The following is a 14535-nucleotide window of genomic DNA, read 5'->3' on the forward strand; positions in this document are numbered from 1 at the left end:
TATGAGCTTCCACTTCCTGTTCCGTCACAGCTCGCGTACCAGACAATCCTTTTTCGTTGCTGCAACTCTGGCCGTTGCGGTTTAAACGATGCCACGATCGTTAATTCGTGCAAGGATGACAAGAACCGGGCTTGTTGCTCGAAAATGGTGGAAAATACTTTCTCGATTTCGAGAAACAGGTATCGATACCCGATATTTTACTTGACAATCCTTTTGTCTTTCTCCTTTGTGTTTACCTTTTATACTCAAGATGTCTTTATTTTTGATAAAAATAGATTCAGAGATTATTCTTTTAATACCGAAAGAATGGTAAGTTAAAGTTTGTCCAAGATTGTAGACTCTAGGTGGCGACCTCGAGTTCTCCGGCTCTTCGAGGTTGGAACTTGGCGGAAGCAAGCAAGTTCCATCGATCCAGCAGACTGAAAAGAAGGGGACGCAAGGAGGCAGGAAGCCAGGATCTGTTTAAATACTCGAATAAAAGGCTCTATCGACTGTCGAAAGAATAAATAAGCTGACTCGCAAAGCTCCACGTCTTTTTCATTGCTCCTTTCGCCCAATCCTTTTACCTTCGCAATTTATTTCACAACGGGGCAAACGATTCGTCGCAGGCAGCAGGGCTCGTGTCTACGTATTAATAGTCCGTTTATTTGTCCTTAAATTCTGCGATCACACACAACGAGTAAAACTGTTCTGCGAAGATGTAATCACGATCGAACGTTCACGCGAACAGCACTGCCTTTTCGTTTGTGATATTCGAAGCGATTGCATGTCGAAGCTCTGTAAAGCTGTCGTATTTTTATCAATTTTCAATCGTTCCACTTTACGAAAACAACGTTTCTGCATAAAAGTATTCTTTCAACGATCTTGAAATTCTTTTACACTTTTTATCGCTTCTCTACTTTGTGTGCAGGTAATCAATGTTCGTAGAATTATTTTATTATTTTAAAGGCAAAAGTACGGCGAGATACCGAGGAAACGCGAGGCTGTGCGCGAGAACGTTTCGCGGGAAATATCATCGAGTGTATCTATCGTAGCAAAACTCGAGCAGACAAGAGCAAGTGACCGAAGAGACCGGCTAAATTGAACGATCAATCGCGGTGAGCGAACGGGTCTTAAGAGATTGTTCAACGTGATACAGATGCGATCCGCGTCGAAGGTGCACGCCGCTCCCGTGGATCGCCCAAACGGGTGAGTACGTGATCGCTCGATTCGATATGCGCTCTTCGGAGGAACCTTAATGCGACTTAATTGTTAAACGATTAATGAACCGTTGACGGCGCGTGTTCTCTATATTATATAAAAGACACTGAAAATTCTTCTAGCGGACTATCTCGTCGTAGAAAAACCGTCCGGTTCGTTCGATTCTTGTTAATTGTTCGATGCGTTCCGTCCAACGACCAAAGCTAAATTTCTCGTTGTCCGGCAGAAACCGATGTTTCCTCGACGATTTATCCAAGTAACGAATCGTATAATATCATCATTTCGTTCGTCTATGGAGTTTCATTTGGTTGAATCGAAATGATTAACAAAGATCGAACGAAAGACATTGTTGGAGACCGTCGACGATCCAGCGATCTTCGTTTCCGTGTTCGTCCTTCTGCGAGAGAAGGGCAGACCTCCTACAGGAAGGTGCTCCAGTAGACGACGTTCAGGATGAGGAATGAGAACGGGAAGAAGAATCTGGACACCTTGTCGATGTAGATCGCTGTTGCCCGACCCTGGCAGCAGGTGTCGTATTGCACGGTTGCAGGTCTCACGGGACTTCTGCTTCTCTCCGATTCGTTCCTCATGGGTGTCTGTTGAAGAAAAGCGCGTTCAGTGAGGTCTTGAAATATTTCACGCGGTGTTTTCGAGCTTCTGATAAAACAAATCGTCAATAAACGTAAAAAAAACAAGCAATATCATCGAAACGATTCAAGAATAGATGGATATTAACGTTTCTTCGAAGAGAAGCCTCGCGTTCTTAATTTCTCTTACATCAGTCGGTGCAAGAATATAAACGAAGTGTAACATTTGTTATATAAATAAAGAGCGATCGTTTTCTCTCAGGGAAAATGCAAACGGTTGGAAATAAATCAGCGGTCATATAATCATCGAGATCCTTAGCCGAAAATGAGAATGTAACGTTGATTCTTACATTCTCGTGCGGCTGATTCATTCGCACATGTAATAAATTATTAAGCGAACCGTAAAAGCACGCGCTGCGGATTTCTACGGAATCACCGGACTGTGTCTAACGGCCAGGCTCGAATGAAATTTATATTAATCTCGAGTTACTCGGGTTCCTTGGGTCCATGTCTTATTCAAGGCACGCGAGACAATCTTTCTCTCGACCCTCGTGCACGCGGCCCTACAGAAACGGGAAATTTCGCCGCTTTTCACGTGAAACGTAACTTTCTTCCCCTCGAATCTCGGGTCCCTCGTTATTTTCCCATTTAGAGGAATTTGTAATCGTTGCACGGTTAAACTCTGCAAATTCTAAATTCTCAACTTCAAGTTTCAAATCTCGAACATCAAGCCGTCAAGCGAGACCGTTTTAAAAAGGCAGCAGAGTTTTATAATTCGTCCGCGGGTCTGAATTTCGAAGGTCTATCGGTGATACCGGCGATTGAAAAACTCGGAAGTGAAAGACTCCCGGGGATCCATCTCGTTGGGACGAAGTTTCAGCGAAGTTGTTGGCCGAGCCAGTTTCGAAACTTCCTACTTTGCTTACCCGGGGCGAACTAATTTCGCCTCGATATAATGTTTGTTCCCGTGCTTGGCAAATGGAAAACGCATCTTTTCGCGATCGCACCGGCCGCCATATTCGCGCGATTCTCCTCTTTTATACGCTTTCACTACGCGTTTCCTCTTGCAGCGCTATTTAAACGAGTCTTTACGGTTTAACCTGTCTGGGACGAGGAACTGGGCGAGAATTATTTTCGATGGAAGAGAAGCCAAGGAAAGTAAATATATTCGCAAGCCAAGAGGACTCTTCGTTATTCCCTGAAATTTATACTCGCCATCTTCTTCATTTTAACGGCGTAAAAATTGCTCCGCTGAAGTAACGAGTAGCAAGATAATTAGGTCACAGTTTTTCGATAAACTCGCCGCAACTCGACGCGATGATAATTTAAATCCATTCCCTTTAAACGGTCCTCTTCAACCTCTTCGCAGCATTTCGTACTGAAACCGTGTTTCCTCCGGTCGCCACTCGGCAAACTATAATTGACGTTTAATTTTGCGAAACGGAATACAATGTGAAACAGATACGGTTTGCTTTGTGCGAAACGAAGGGACGACGAGTCGCCTGTTGGCCTCTGCAAACTCGATTTCGTTGCTGCAACGTTCAAAGACAGAAATCGACGCGTACTCGCTTCACAGGCCGCGCAAACTACGTGTTTGCGTTTCAGCCGACGTGGTCACGCTTTTCGAGGATACACGCGCGGAGATGTAAAGAATTTAAAGGCGGTCCATGCTAAATTCACGCTACGCCGCTGTCGTTAATTAAAACTCGCTTACATATTAATCTGAAACGATCCCGTGGCTGGTATCAACAAATTAATAATTAGGCACGTGGCGAGAACGTTTGCCAAATTCCGAAAGCTCGTCCGGTTATTTTATTTTGTTATTTTCATTTCAGTTTCATTTCAGTTTCATCCCTCTTGTTCGATTAATTGCGTGGAAATTTTCTGATATCTCGCGAGATACGAATATCGTGCAAACTTAACAATGTTTCCGTTAATCTCTGTTTCCTCCCCGTCTTCGTCTTCTTTTATTTCAATTGAACAAGTTTTTCCGAGCAAGTTACTAGACTCGTGTGCAACTAGCGCGTTAATTAAAGTCGCAGCACTTTCGAGCCGCTGAAGTTGAAATTCTAAGTGTGTCAGGTGTTATCAAAGTGTCAGACGTATACCGGGTGTTCTTTGAACCGTATTCGCTACCTTTCTATCTTTTCGTTTTTCTCTCGTAGCACGCATTAAACGGTTGAGCCTGAAGACCGACCAACAAAGAGCAGAAAAGCACCAGAAAGGAACGTGTTTCCTCTGGCTTCGCCTCTTTCATTTTCCGTAATTCTGTTTCTCCAGTTTTCTCGTTAAACGTATTGTTTTCACTGGCGGACGGAGCTTGGCCGCGGTCGCATCGATCTTTACCATCCGCGCAACTATTTATCGTCACCGACGCCGCGCGTCGTTTGTAAACGCTCAACCTTACTAATTGTAAGTTCGAGGTGCAAAGAAATTTAGTTGAAACGAGAACGCGCCGCCGCAACTGTTCCATGAATTACGCTCGCCTGTGAAAACGGGCCAGCCTTTCTACTCCTATTTCCGCCGGTTTTCCGCGAATTTTCCGCCGCTTCTCACGCGGGCCGTGCCGTCGCGATTTCCCATTTCCTCGTTCGGCTGTGGTAATTACTGGCAGCACGAATTTATAACGCTGTGAATAAAAAGTGTCGATATTTTTACGCGTATTTCGGCGGAACTTTTAAACTTCGAACGTTACTGCTTCTTAGCTTCGAATATCGCCACTCGCGTTTCCTTATTACTTCCATTCGAATTTCCATTCGACATTTTAGATTCGAGATGAAGCTGTGCTTCTTTACAGTTCTACTTTTTTAGAAAATGCCTACAAAAATCGTGGCACGCTCGTCAAAGTCTTCGTTACATCGTACAATTAGTTTCCGAATCAAACGATCGGTAAGTCTGTCGAGAGAAGATAAACAGAATTTCGCCAGTGAAAGCTGGCCGCTGAGTGAAACACAGATTCGTACTTTGAATTCGTCGATGGCCTCTCTTAGATCCTCGTCCGAGTAGCCCTTCATGGCCTTGGTGGCCACCGGTCCCATGTAGTTATTAACCACAGCAAACTCCATGAGCGACAGGAACACGAACACGCTGCACGAGGACATCCACACGTCGATGGCCTTCACGTAGGAGACCGGTGGCAGTGATTGCTGGGACTGCGTGTTCTGGGTCGCTGTAAATTACATACACGAAACGTTTCTCTGTCTGTCCCTGATAAAATTACATCGCAGTTTGCCATTTGTTTCGCAATTATACCGTCCCTTGCCTTCTATCTACTCTATCAAGTAATTCTGTATGAACGCAGTTACGTACGACGATGAAGTTATCGTAAGATTCGAATAGGAGAGCAACCAGCGAAGCAAGCTACGACCGTTCTCCCTAAACGCGTTCGTTTAACCCTTTTGAAAACACATCCTCCATCCCTTTCAACCGGCTCGTGCGGTTCGCAACCTGCCAAACGTAGACGTGGCAGACTACTTCAGAAACCCGAACATAAAACGCACAGTTCGTATCGCCAACTTGAAGCCCACGATTCTAAAGACATCTTGTTACGTGGTGTTCGAAAACGCGTCCCACGTCCCTTTCCCCGCAGCCCATGTGCCCTGTGTCGTTTCAGCTCGAACGCGTACATACCGTGTCGTTTGGAACGTCGCGAGCTTCAAAAGCTTCAAGCGGTTCGTTATCTGCGCGCGTATCCGTAACTAAGAAACGCGGCTGAAAAAGCAGGATAAAAGGGACGCGACGATAAATACGAAGAACGAGAAGGAGAAAAGTCGATCTTAATGCGGTTTGTGCGGTTTTATCGGTCTATGGGGGTGAAAAATGGTGGCGAAGACGGTGATGGGATCGGTCGATCCGCGTGCGGAAAGCAGTCGCAGGCGCGACGACCTTACCGAGGGTCAGCAGTGACGTCACTCCCAGAGTGACCCGGGCGGGAATCGCCTCGGGTTTGATCCAGAACGCGATCCAGGACATGACGACGATCAACGCGGACGGTATGTAAGTGTGGAACAGGTGATAGCCCAATCGACGGCGCAGATTGAACACGATCTGGATGCACGTGAAGTTGCCGGTCGAGTATTCGATCGTGCAGTCGGTTGTGTAGTTGTTCGAGATGTCCAGCTGAGGAAGCTCGATCTCGGGGTTCACCACCAGCGGGTCCGTCATGTTCCAGATGAACACTAGGTCCTGGGTGGTGTGCGACACTAAAAGCACACGGTACTTGCAGCGGAATGCGATACGTTTGATTCTAAGCAAGCGCATGGAGTTTTCGTGTCAACGAGCAAAAGGTTGTTTTACTGGCACGCGTTATAATCCCTCGAGGGAGTTCACTGCGTATGGAAAGTTAACGCGTGGATAACGTTAATGTATAGAGGCAAAGTAACGCTTCTAAAGACGAAATTGGGTGTCTCGCGTCGTCAAGAAAGGAATTACGTTCTCGAGAGATCAAGAAGGTTCTCAGGTTGGAGAGGATTAATTCTTAACTAAGGTAACCACGGTTTGTTCAAATATGGAGCGGTGTGATATTAGAGGGACGAACGCGCTTCTATTTGTCTGATAGCATAGACCAGATTAACGAGTCGGAGTTTCATTAATTGATACGAGGTACGTTCGACAGGATTGTGGGAAATCGCAATATATTTTGACGGGGACTAATCTAGTCGGATGTGTCCTCGAGAAATGTAAACGGTACGTACGACTTTCGATCATCATTGAGCAAATTTGAGTGTCGTGAGGATAGGACTCGAACTTCATCGCGCAAGAGAGGACGAGAGTCAATCTGTAGAAAAGAGAAGATATAGTTTTTTAGAGGATAATCGGCAGACGATGATTTCGCTCGATCTTACTTCGACATGTAAAGCAGCGTCTTGTCGTGGTACAGCCAAAGATAGTGATTCGGTATGGACATCTCGTGGAAGGTGACCTTCTTCGCGTTTTTGAAGAAGCAATCGGGCCTCCAGATATTGTGCAGCCAGTCTACGTCCAATATTCTGTACTCCTCCGACATGTTCTCCGGAAGTCGTAGTCTAGAGTCCCGCCAGCTTTGCGCCAAAAATATATCCGCAACGTACGTCTAAAAGCAAAATCCCATATTTATTCCTTCAGATACTACGCTGCAAGTTACGTATTTTTTAAATAATTCGTTCTCAACAATTTTCCAACTGCGAATTTTTCATTCTATATCGATCTTAATTCGACAATTTTAATACGATCGTCGTTTTATCCTTATTTCGGTCGTTTCTATTCAACGATCCTCGAAAAAAGAGGACTGGAAAGGAAGGTTGGCGAGAATTTAAACGCTAAATAAAACACGAGCATCCACACGCTCCGTGGCCCAATTTGCATACGTTTTAGCGACGATGCAGGAGAAAAAGGGCGCGCAACCGCGGCGTTTCGAAAGGTGCGGAACGTCGCAGCCAGGCTGTCTCTTCAACCCGCACCGAGTCACCCCATTTACACGGTTTTCGCTTCTGTCCGAGGCGCGTGATACCGTACGCGAGCAGGCTTCCCCGACGTTGGTTAGGTCTTAATTAAACGTGAGTACCGTCGGCCTCTCTCGTCTGCGAAATTACCATCGATTCCTCGTTTATGGAGTCGAGGCTGAGCACCGTCACGTGAAAGTAGACGATTGTAGGTTGGCCTAGGAACTTCGGCGCCCTGTGTTTGTCGTACTGCTTCGGATTCAACGGCAGGATGTCCCTGAGTGACAAAGAGGCCTCCTTCCTACCGTACTCCTCGAGATCCGACTCCCTGGAAGAGAATAGAGAAGCGAGGAGAAACGAGACTGGCAAAGGAAACCGTTGGAACTCTGTCGTTCGTCGCGAGATCATTTTGTTTTTATCGTATTCTCGATACAAATTCGCAGCTCGCGAATGATTCTATCTGCTATTCCACTTTGTTTAATATTTCCCGTGTTTAATTCTACTCCCTTGGATTCCTTTGTCCTTGACCTTGCCGTTGCATTTTTTTCTCTTTCTATCTCAAGCTATCGGATCATCTTATCTTTCGTTTAACCTTATTACCTTATCTTTTGCCTTTGATCGTTAACGGAGCTCCGTATTGATTTCGATACCGCTACTTGATCACAGGGGAATAACTCAATGGAGAATTTTAACTGAAACTTAAATCGTCTTGCCAAAAAAAAAAAAAAAAAAAAAAGAAAGAAGAAATGAACAAATCTTACCATCTACTTGTACATTTATAGAATATGCTAATCGAGGCTATCTGTATTTTTTCGCGTTCGAACTTCCCTTCTGAATTGTCTCGGACAGCGCGTATTAGCTGTTTGTTTATGTATAGAATATGGTAATCGAGAAGAAAACGTAGCAACACGAGTTTCAGTGTCTCTCAACATCCTCTCTTCCGTTCTTCCTAGATATCTTTCTTTCTCTCCAACGTCATCCCTCAACTTCTAATCTCGAAACGATACACTTAACTCACGAATGGAAAGTTGAAGAGAGACTGTCACTGTTTCGACGCTCGAAGCCATCGTCCCTTTCAGTTTCATCGATAATCAAATTACGAATCTATCCCCTCGCAGCGGTATAACGATTCTCTATGAAGATAATAAAAAAATAAAATTGCAAGCGTCTTAGGAACACCGTTATAATTCCGAGCTCTTCAGCGATAACGCCGCTGCATAAATTCACGGAACGCGATAGAAATCTTCTTGATGAAGGAAGATTGGTTGGAAATCCGAGAACGCCTCGTTAGCTCTCGATTTACGATACTCGACGGCAATTTCGATGAATTATTTCGTCATATTTTTCCAGCGCGAAAATATCGATGAAACGTCGATGGATCGAGCAGATCGAGGGCAAAGGAAGTCCACGAACGGTAGGCGAACGGGACTCTAAAATATTGCCGAGATTCCGATGAAACAGCAATATCGCAGAAGCCATAATAGGTCTTCGTGCTTGGCACACCTTTAGGTCCGGCCGAGATATGTTCGTGTGTTCCTTATACGCGGACATTTTAATATGCTAGTCTAGGAGCTGCGGATCCGGTTTCCCCGAGAATTTCCACTTTCGTTCGTGCAATTTACCCGCCCCCTTTTTCGTGATTTACATCGAGCTCGGTTTCGACGACCGTGTCGTTCGATCTTAACCGAATTGCCAAGGAATACGACGCTGCCTTCTTGCGCTTCGACGACCCGATCTTTGATTTATGACTCGTCGTTCTTTGCAAGCAGCGGAATTAACTTGCAATCGGTCGAGTTTTATAGGTTCTATAAATTGTCTTTCGATCGCGCAACTCGTCATGCCGAATCAGCGCTGCGACGGTTACTTAATCAGGCTCTTTCATCGTTCGTTCGTAATTTACTTCCTAAAGGTGTCTTAACTCTGCTGCGTTCTTTGTCTCGCTGCCGCGTCAATCTTAGTTTCTTGTCTAAACTCTAAATTTCCCAAATTCGTGGAAAAGACGGGAGAATCGTCGCCGACATTCGTAATTCCTCGTTTCAATTTCGCGCTCAAGCTTTTACGTAGATCTTCGATTTTCCGCTTATTGAAATTCGAGAGTTACGGTGGGATCGAACATCCCTGTAAAGTGGACCAGAGATTCTCGCGTGGACTCGGATAATCGAGAGAAAATTTGTCATCGGGTGTATCGAGTTGATAAACCGCGATAAATGTCGGTCCGCGGATCGACGTCCGTTTATCCGGGCGCGCGACTCGAGCGGTCTGGTGTCAAACGAGTCGTGGCGCCTTATAGCGCCGTGAAACCTGCCAAGCCGATAATCTACGACAAGACTTTCAGGAATTTCCTTGCAATTTCTTCCGGAGCGACGTCGATCGCGGAACTCCGAGCCCGGATCACCAGAGAGGCTCTTCCGTTTCACCGACGTCTACCGATCAACGGCTTTTCTGTTTGTCGAGCAAACATTCGCCGATGGATGTTCGCGAAGATCGCAGCAGAACTCGCGACAAAAATCGTTCGCGAAAGCTGTTCGTTGGAAGGGTGCGCGCGTTCGTAAAATTGATTAAACGATTGGAAAGGGGAAGAAGCGTATGGAACGATGAGACGATGAAAGATAGCGTAGTGTGCAAAGACATAGAGACGGAGAAAGGGGGAGAGAAATTGTTTGATGATGTCGATCATTTGATGCGTTACCTTGCGATCTTCGGAAAAAACCGGTACCCGCGTTTTCTCGCCGAAAGTCGAAACGTACTCGACGATAGGCTATCGACTTTAATATGCCAGCCTTCGACCTCCGTGGAAAGTACCGGTTCGCATATTTCCTCGCTGAAACTCGACACAGTGGCGGGTGATGCTGGGCCACCTTCTATCGTCGCTGTGTTTCGCAACGAGAACGAATTTACCGAGGAATCTTGCAATTCTTCTTTCACGCTTCTTTTTTCTTTTGCCATCGTCAGGTTAAAATTTCTTTCGAACAAAAACGAGAATCATGGTCGACGCGAGTCGAACTTAACGAGAATCGCGAATTTCCTTACGTTTCACGACGGTACGTTCGTTCTTTTTGCATGTAGGCCACGATATCGTCCTCGAGATCGCGTTTATTCAGCGATCGAAAGAGAGCGTGCGTGAAAGAGAGATACAAGCACAAGAGGAAAACAGAAGGTTCGAGAGATTTCCATCGATCGAACGAGTGGAAAGATCAATCTGTCCGCCTTCGATCCAACGCTAATCTCGAGCGTTCTGGTCCGATCGCGGCTTCCATAGCTTCCAAGTATGTTCGTCTACTCACGGAAAATGTAGGGCCGCCATGTCAAAGAGCGTGTACAGGTAGCAGCATAGGATCACCAGAAAGTGTCTCGTCATTCCTGAAACAAATATACGTGCGAAAGGATGTCAATGAAGCGGCAACATCTGCGTTGCTTCGAAAAGAATAGATCGTCGTAAAAGTGGCGATCAATGCCGGAACAATGTAATTTCGAGGGGAAAAATTCGACAAAGCGGAACGAACGGCTAGCAGAAATGGGAAATTTTTAGCGATACCAAGTCCCATGATTCGACGAAGAAACCCTCGCGCCACGGGGTTCTATCGATGCCGCACAGGCGAATTTAGGTCGAGCTTTCAGGCTCGTTTCCCGACGTTGTTTAAACTTCGTCGTTCTCCTTTCGCGATGCTTCGCTATTAAGACGTTATTTCTAACTCTCTGGCCGACAAATCAAGAAAAATCAAGAAAATTGTATTCCTTTACGATCGAGCGCCAAGTACGATCTCTTTTAACATTAATATCGGGCGAGAAATCACAGACGAGAGTTTATCGAATCGAGTATCCGACGAGATACGAACGAAACACCGTTCGGGGCGAGGAAATTTCCCTTTGCGATACGTTTTGAATTTGAATATGCTCTGGTTACCATCCGGTGAAGTTGGCTCGCGGCGCAATCGAAATGGAGATGCCGAGTAAAGAATTGCCAGTTCTGTGTCCTCGAAAACGTTAAAAGATCGAACGATCGATGAACGACACGAACTCACCGATCAGCTGTACATTCTACCGTGCCGATCCTCTTTAATCGAGCAGCTGGCGCACTCCGAATCCCTTCCTGACCACTCCAGAATTCCTTATCACGGTAGCACAGCCAGTTTATCAACCCACCAGCCACATCCGCCGGAAATTCCCTCGAATATCCATCAAAGTCGATAAGCTAAACGCGCGTCGATCTGCGACGAACACTTGGATCCGCGAAGGATCATCGGAGGTTTGGATCGACGAAACCGATCGACCGATTCCAAACCTCGTGTGTGTGTGTGTGTGTGTGTGTGTGTGTGTGCGTGTCTCTCTCTCTCTGTCTTTCTGTATACTCGTGTTTGTTATAGTTGGTTCCTCTTTCTCCGTTCGACAAGCGGCTACGATGAAGAGGCTCGAAGGAAACAGTCGGTACACCGACAGGCCGAATGGGACGAGAAATATCACACTTGCACTAGCCGTGCAATTTCACCGGTGGCAGTTTCGGTGCACGATTCGTCGAGGAAACCCCAGCAAGGATCGGGGACACGGCGCGACTCTTATCGGCGAAGGGTTGATTCGCCACTCGGCCACTGGCCACTGGCGGGGCTTGCTGGTTCTGTAAACCACCCTGTCGGTCGCTGCCTCTAAGCCAATTTGCCTATCGACTAACTGATTAAGCCCTACTCTCTTTCATCGTGGTAGACGTGGACGCTCTACTGGACCTACCTACCCTGTTCGACACTGTGTGCCTCTCTACGTGTTGGTAGACGCGCACGTTCGTGCAGGGCCAGCCTCGTGTGCGTTCCGTCGAGAGTCTGTGCGAACGTGTTCCAGCACCAGATACGATTATACGCTAGAGCCACGATGCGGCTGATCCAGCCGCGTTTTCGTTCTATTAGAATTCGCCCCTTTTTTTCCAGAGCCGATGGACTTTTCAGATCTCCACTTCCCGTTTCGTTATTCGCAACCAGTAATTACGTAACGAGCGTAATACAGCGTCGTGCTGTGGCGGCTGGTAGCAATCGGAGCAACGGGAATTCGGAGGTTTTCCGTCTTTTTTTTTTTTTTCTTAAGGAAATTTAATCGTCCGGTCGACCAGTTCGATCCTCGCGATGTCGACAGTCTTTTGAAAATTTAGGATAGTTCGTGGTAACGGAATTCGCGTTAGATTTGAACTCAGCAGGCAATCTCCGTGTTAGGTAAACAAATCGATGGTGCCATAAATGCTGGAACGTGCTGATCAATGTATTCACCATTATGCCGGACGGTCCACCGCAAATGGAACGTCCGAGCTGCGCTCTAAAGGCACACAGAGATTCTATTTAAAGGCAGATGTTTAACAAGCTATTCAACATCCACGTTTCCCGTGTTGCTAATGGCAAAGAGAATAATCGGCTGCTCTATTTCAGGCGAACCGTGCTACATGGTAACAGTCGTTGAGTTCGCCACAGGCTCGCCTCCTTTGAGATTGTTGCAAGACGCAGCCGAATCTGCCGGCGAATCGACTCCAGCGAACTCTCCGAGTCTCTTGACCCTGCGCGAGCTAATAAAATCTGCGCCGTATCTCCACGCTTCACGAACTTTCCATCAACTTTCGTAGGATACGCAAGACGCGTTTCCATCTTTCGTTTCGTGTGACTGGATCACCTGGCGCGCGTCAAACTTCGCTCGAAATTTCCATACAGCGCGTGTATGCTTGGTTAATGCTAAATTCGAGCGATTGTCTCGCATAGAAGCACATCGTGCATTCTATAGGCTTTCCAGAGGCTCCAGAAAGAAATAATTCTCGAGCTAGCGGTTCCATGCTTCCGTACAATCGATGGCAGGTAACTCGATGCAGATTCGATCTTGTTTATTATTAATTAATTTAATTGCCATGTATCGCGATGCTTTATTTTTCAATGGACGAATAAATGGAAAGTCGAATTACCCGTGGCCTTATCCTGTCCCCGTCGCCGTAATAACTGGTTCATTTATTCACACATCCAGTGAAACGCGCGTGTGTGCACACATGCACGTTATTGGATATAAATATCCGTACGTGGCCGGTTATGGCACACACGCGACTGTATCGAGTGTACATGCGAGTATCGATACCCTTCTGGTCTAATGAGATTCACCGAAGGCGCAAGTACGAACGAACAGGGTTTTCCGAGCGGATCCGATCGATCGACTCCAGAAACAGGATCCGGCGATTCTTCGATTATTCCCGATTAATTACAGCTCTCTGTGTCAAATTGATCCGGGTTAATCATCGAGGGTAAGTTGAAGGAGCGTTCAAAGACCGGAAGGAAGAGTTTCTCGACGAGGACCGAGATCGAGCAGCATTTACTGTCGGTGAAAGGTAACGTCGTTGAAAGGGAATCGCGGAAAGGAACATAGATCAGACTGTAATTGCTCGTGAACAACGCGCGTAACGAGGATAATTCTTTGCCTCTGTTTGAATCGTTCGACTCGTGCGGCGCGATCGATCGCCAAGAACAGTCGATAATCAAAATCCGAGTCGCTCGATTCTAACGTCGAATCCAATCTGTATTTTTAACTCGTCATCGAGGCGAGTTCGACGTCGTTGTCTGATCGCGCGTATTCACCACGGCTTTGTTTCGCTTTCGTCTGCTCTATTTGCCGCGGAGCGCCTCCGCGCCCCTTTCAGAGTAATTATAATGTACGCTGGTGCGAAACCAGCGTGAAAAATACCGATCTATTTTGATAGAGAGGACTTTCTCTCGAGCGAGGAATCTGGACCGCGCCATTTACACGGCGCGAACATCCTGATTAATCGTCCCTTCGATCGCTTCTTAGCCATCGATCTTGAAAGTCAGCAGTCTCCTTCCAAGAAACCCTACCAGTCGACTCGTTATCGTTTTTTAGTATCGCCTCGAATTTATGTTTCAACTAGGCGTCGCGTATTCGTGGTTGCTGAATGTACAAAAAAAAAAAAAAAACAGAAAAAATGCATTACCCGGTAAGTAAGGGTGACGACAGGGTGGAAGAAAACCGCGGGTAGACGCGCTCTAACCCGCTAGAATCCAATTATTCGACGAGCGAGTGTTTTGACAGTTGGCGCGGTTAAACGAGTGCAGGGTGGCAGCAGCCGATATTCGCAGGTTGAAATATACCTTTAAATCCTCTCTGCGCTCGGCGAGCAGCCGAGGGGTAAGTGGGGTTAAGCTGGCCTAGTCGTGAGGTCGCGTCAAATACAATCGTAAGAGGGATGTTACCGGGTTATACGTGTACTGGGCGTTTTATAAATTCTACAACGCTTCAAACGAAATAAGTGGACGATCTGTCGTCGTAGCATTGGCTGGTGAAAGCATCGTGGAAAACACACC

At 46.4% G+C, this 14535-nt stretch overlaps 2 protein-coding genes across 3 annotated transcripts in view; one reads left to right on the forward strand and one right to left on the reverse strand.

Annotated features, from left to right (window-relative positions):
- LOC117209307 (potassium voltage-gated channel protein Shal) overlaps positions 1-12144 on the forward strand; it is a 115894-nt gene extending 103750 nt beyond the window's left edge. Inside the window, exon 5 of the mRNA XM_033451160.1 lies at positions 11572-12144. Within this exon, the coding sequence (XP_033307051.1) occupies positions 11572-11610 (39 nt within the window). The 3' untranslated portion in view covers positions 11611-12144. The remainder of the gene's footprint in view (positions 1-11571) is intronic.
- LOC117209308 (glycine receptor subunit alpha-4) lies at positions 626-11527 on the reverse strand. Of its 2 annotated transcripts, XM_033451162.1 has the most exons (9): positions 11230-11527; positions 10492-10567; positions 9897-10028; positions 7358-7535; positions 6632-6858; positions 6482-6564; positions 5678-5989; positions 4751-4956; positions 626-1796 (listed from the first exon to the last, which is right to left on the reverse strand). In XM_033451162.1, exons 2-9 carry the CDS (start codon positions 10563-10565, stop codon positions 1620-1622), a joined length of 1389 nt encoding a protein of 462 aa, XP_033307053.1. In that variant the 5' UTR covers positions 10566-10567; positions 11230-11527; the 3' UTR covers positions 626-1619. The 2 variants fall into 2 exon arrangements, with proteins under 2 accessions (XP_033307053.1, XP_033307054.1); XM_033451163.1 differs by lacking the exon at positions 9897-10028 and having other exon boundaries at positions 11230-11526.
- Positions 12145-14535: the final 2391 nt, after the last annotated feature.

The sequence above is a fragment of the Bombus bifarius genome, unplaced genomic scaffold (assembly GCF_011952205.1).
Source record: "Bombus bifarius isolate JDL3187 unplaced genomic scaffold, Bbif_JDL3187 scf7180000008169, whole genome shotgun sequence".
Taxonomy (NCBI): domain Eukaryota; kingdom Metazoa; phylum Arthropoda; class Insecta; order Hymenoptera; family Apidae; genus Bombus; species Bombus bifarius.

Coding starts and splice junctions, on each gene's coding strand:
- LOC117209308 (XM_033451162.1), bottom strand. CDS start 10,565: ATGACGAGACACTTTCTGGTGATCCTATGCTGCTACCTGTACACGCTC. Junction 4,957..5,677: donor GACGTCACTGCTGACCCTCG/GTAAGGTCGTCG, acceptor TGTAATTTACAG/CGACCCAGAACACGCAGTCC. Junction 1,797..4,750: donor AGGCCATCGACGAATTCAAA/GTACGAATCTGT, acceptor TTTCTTCAACAG/ACACCCATGAGGAACGAATC.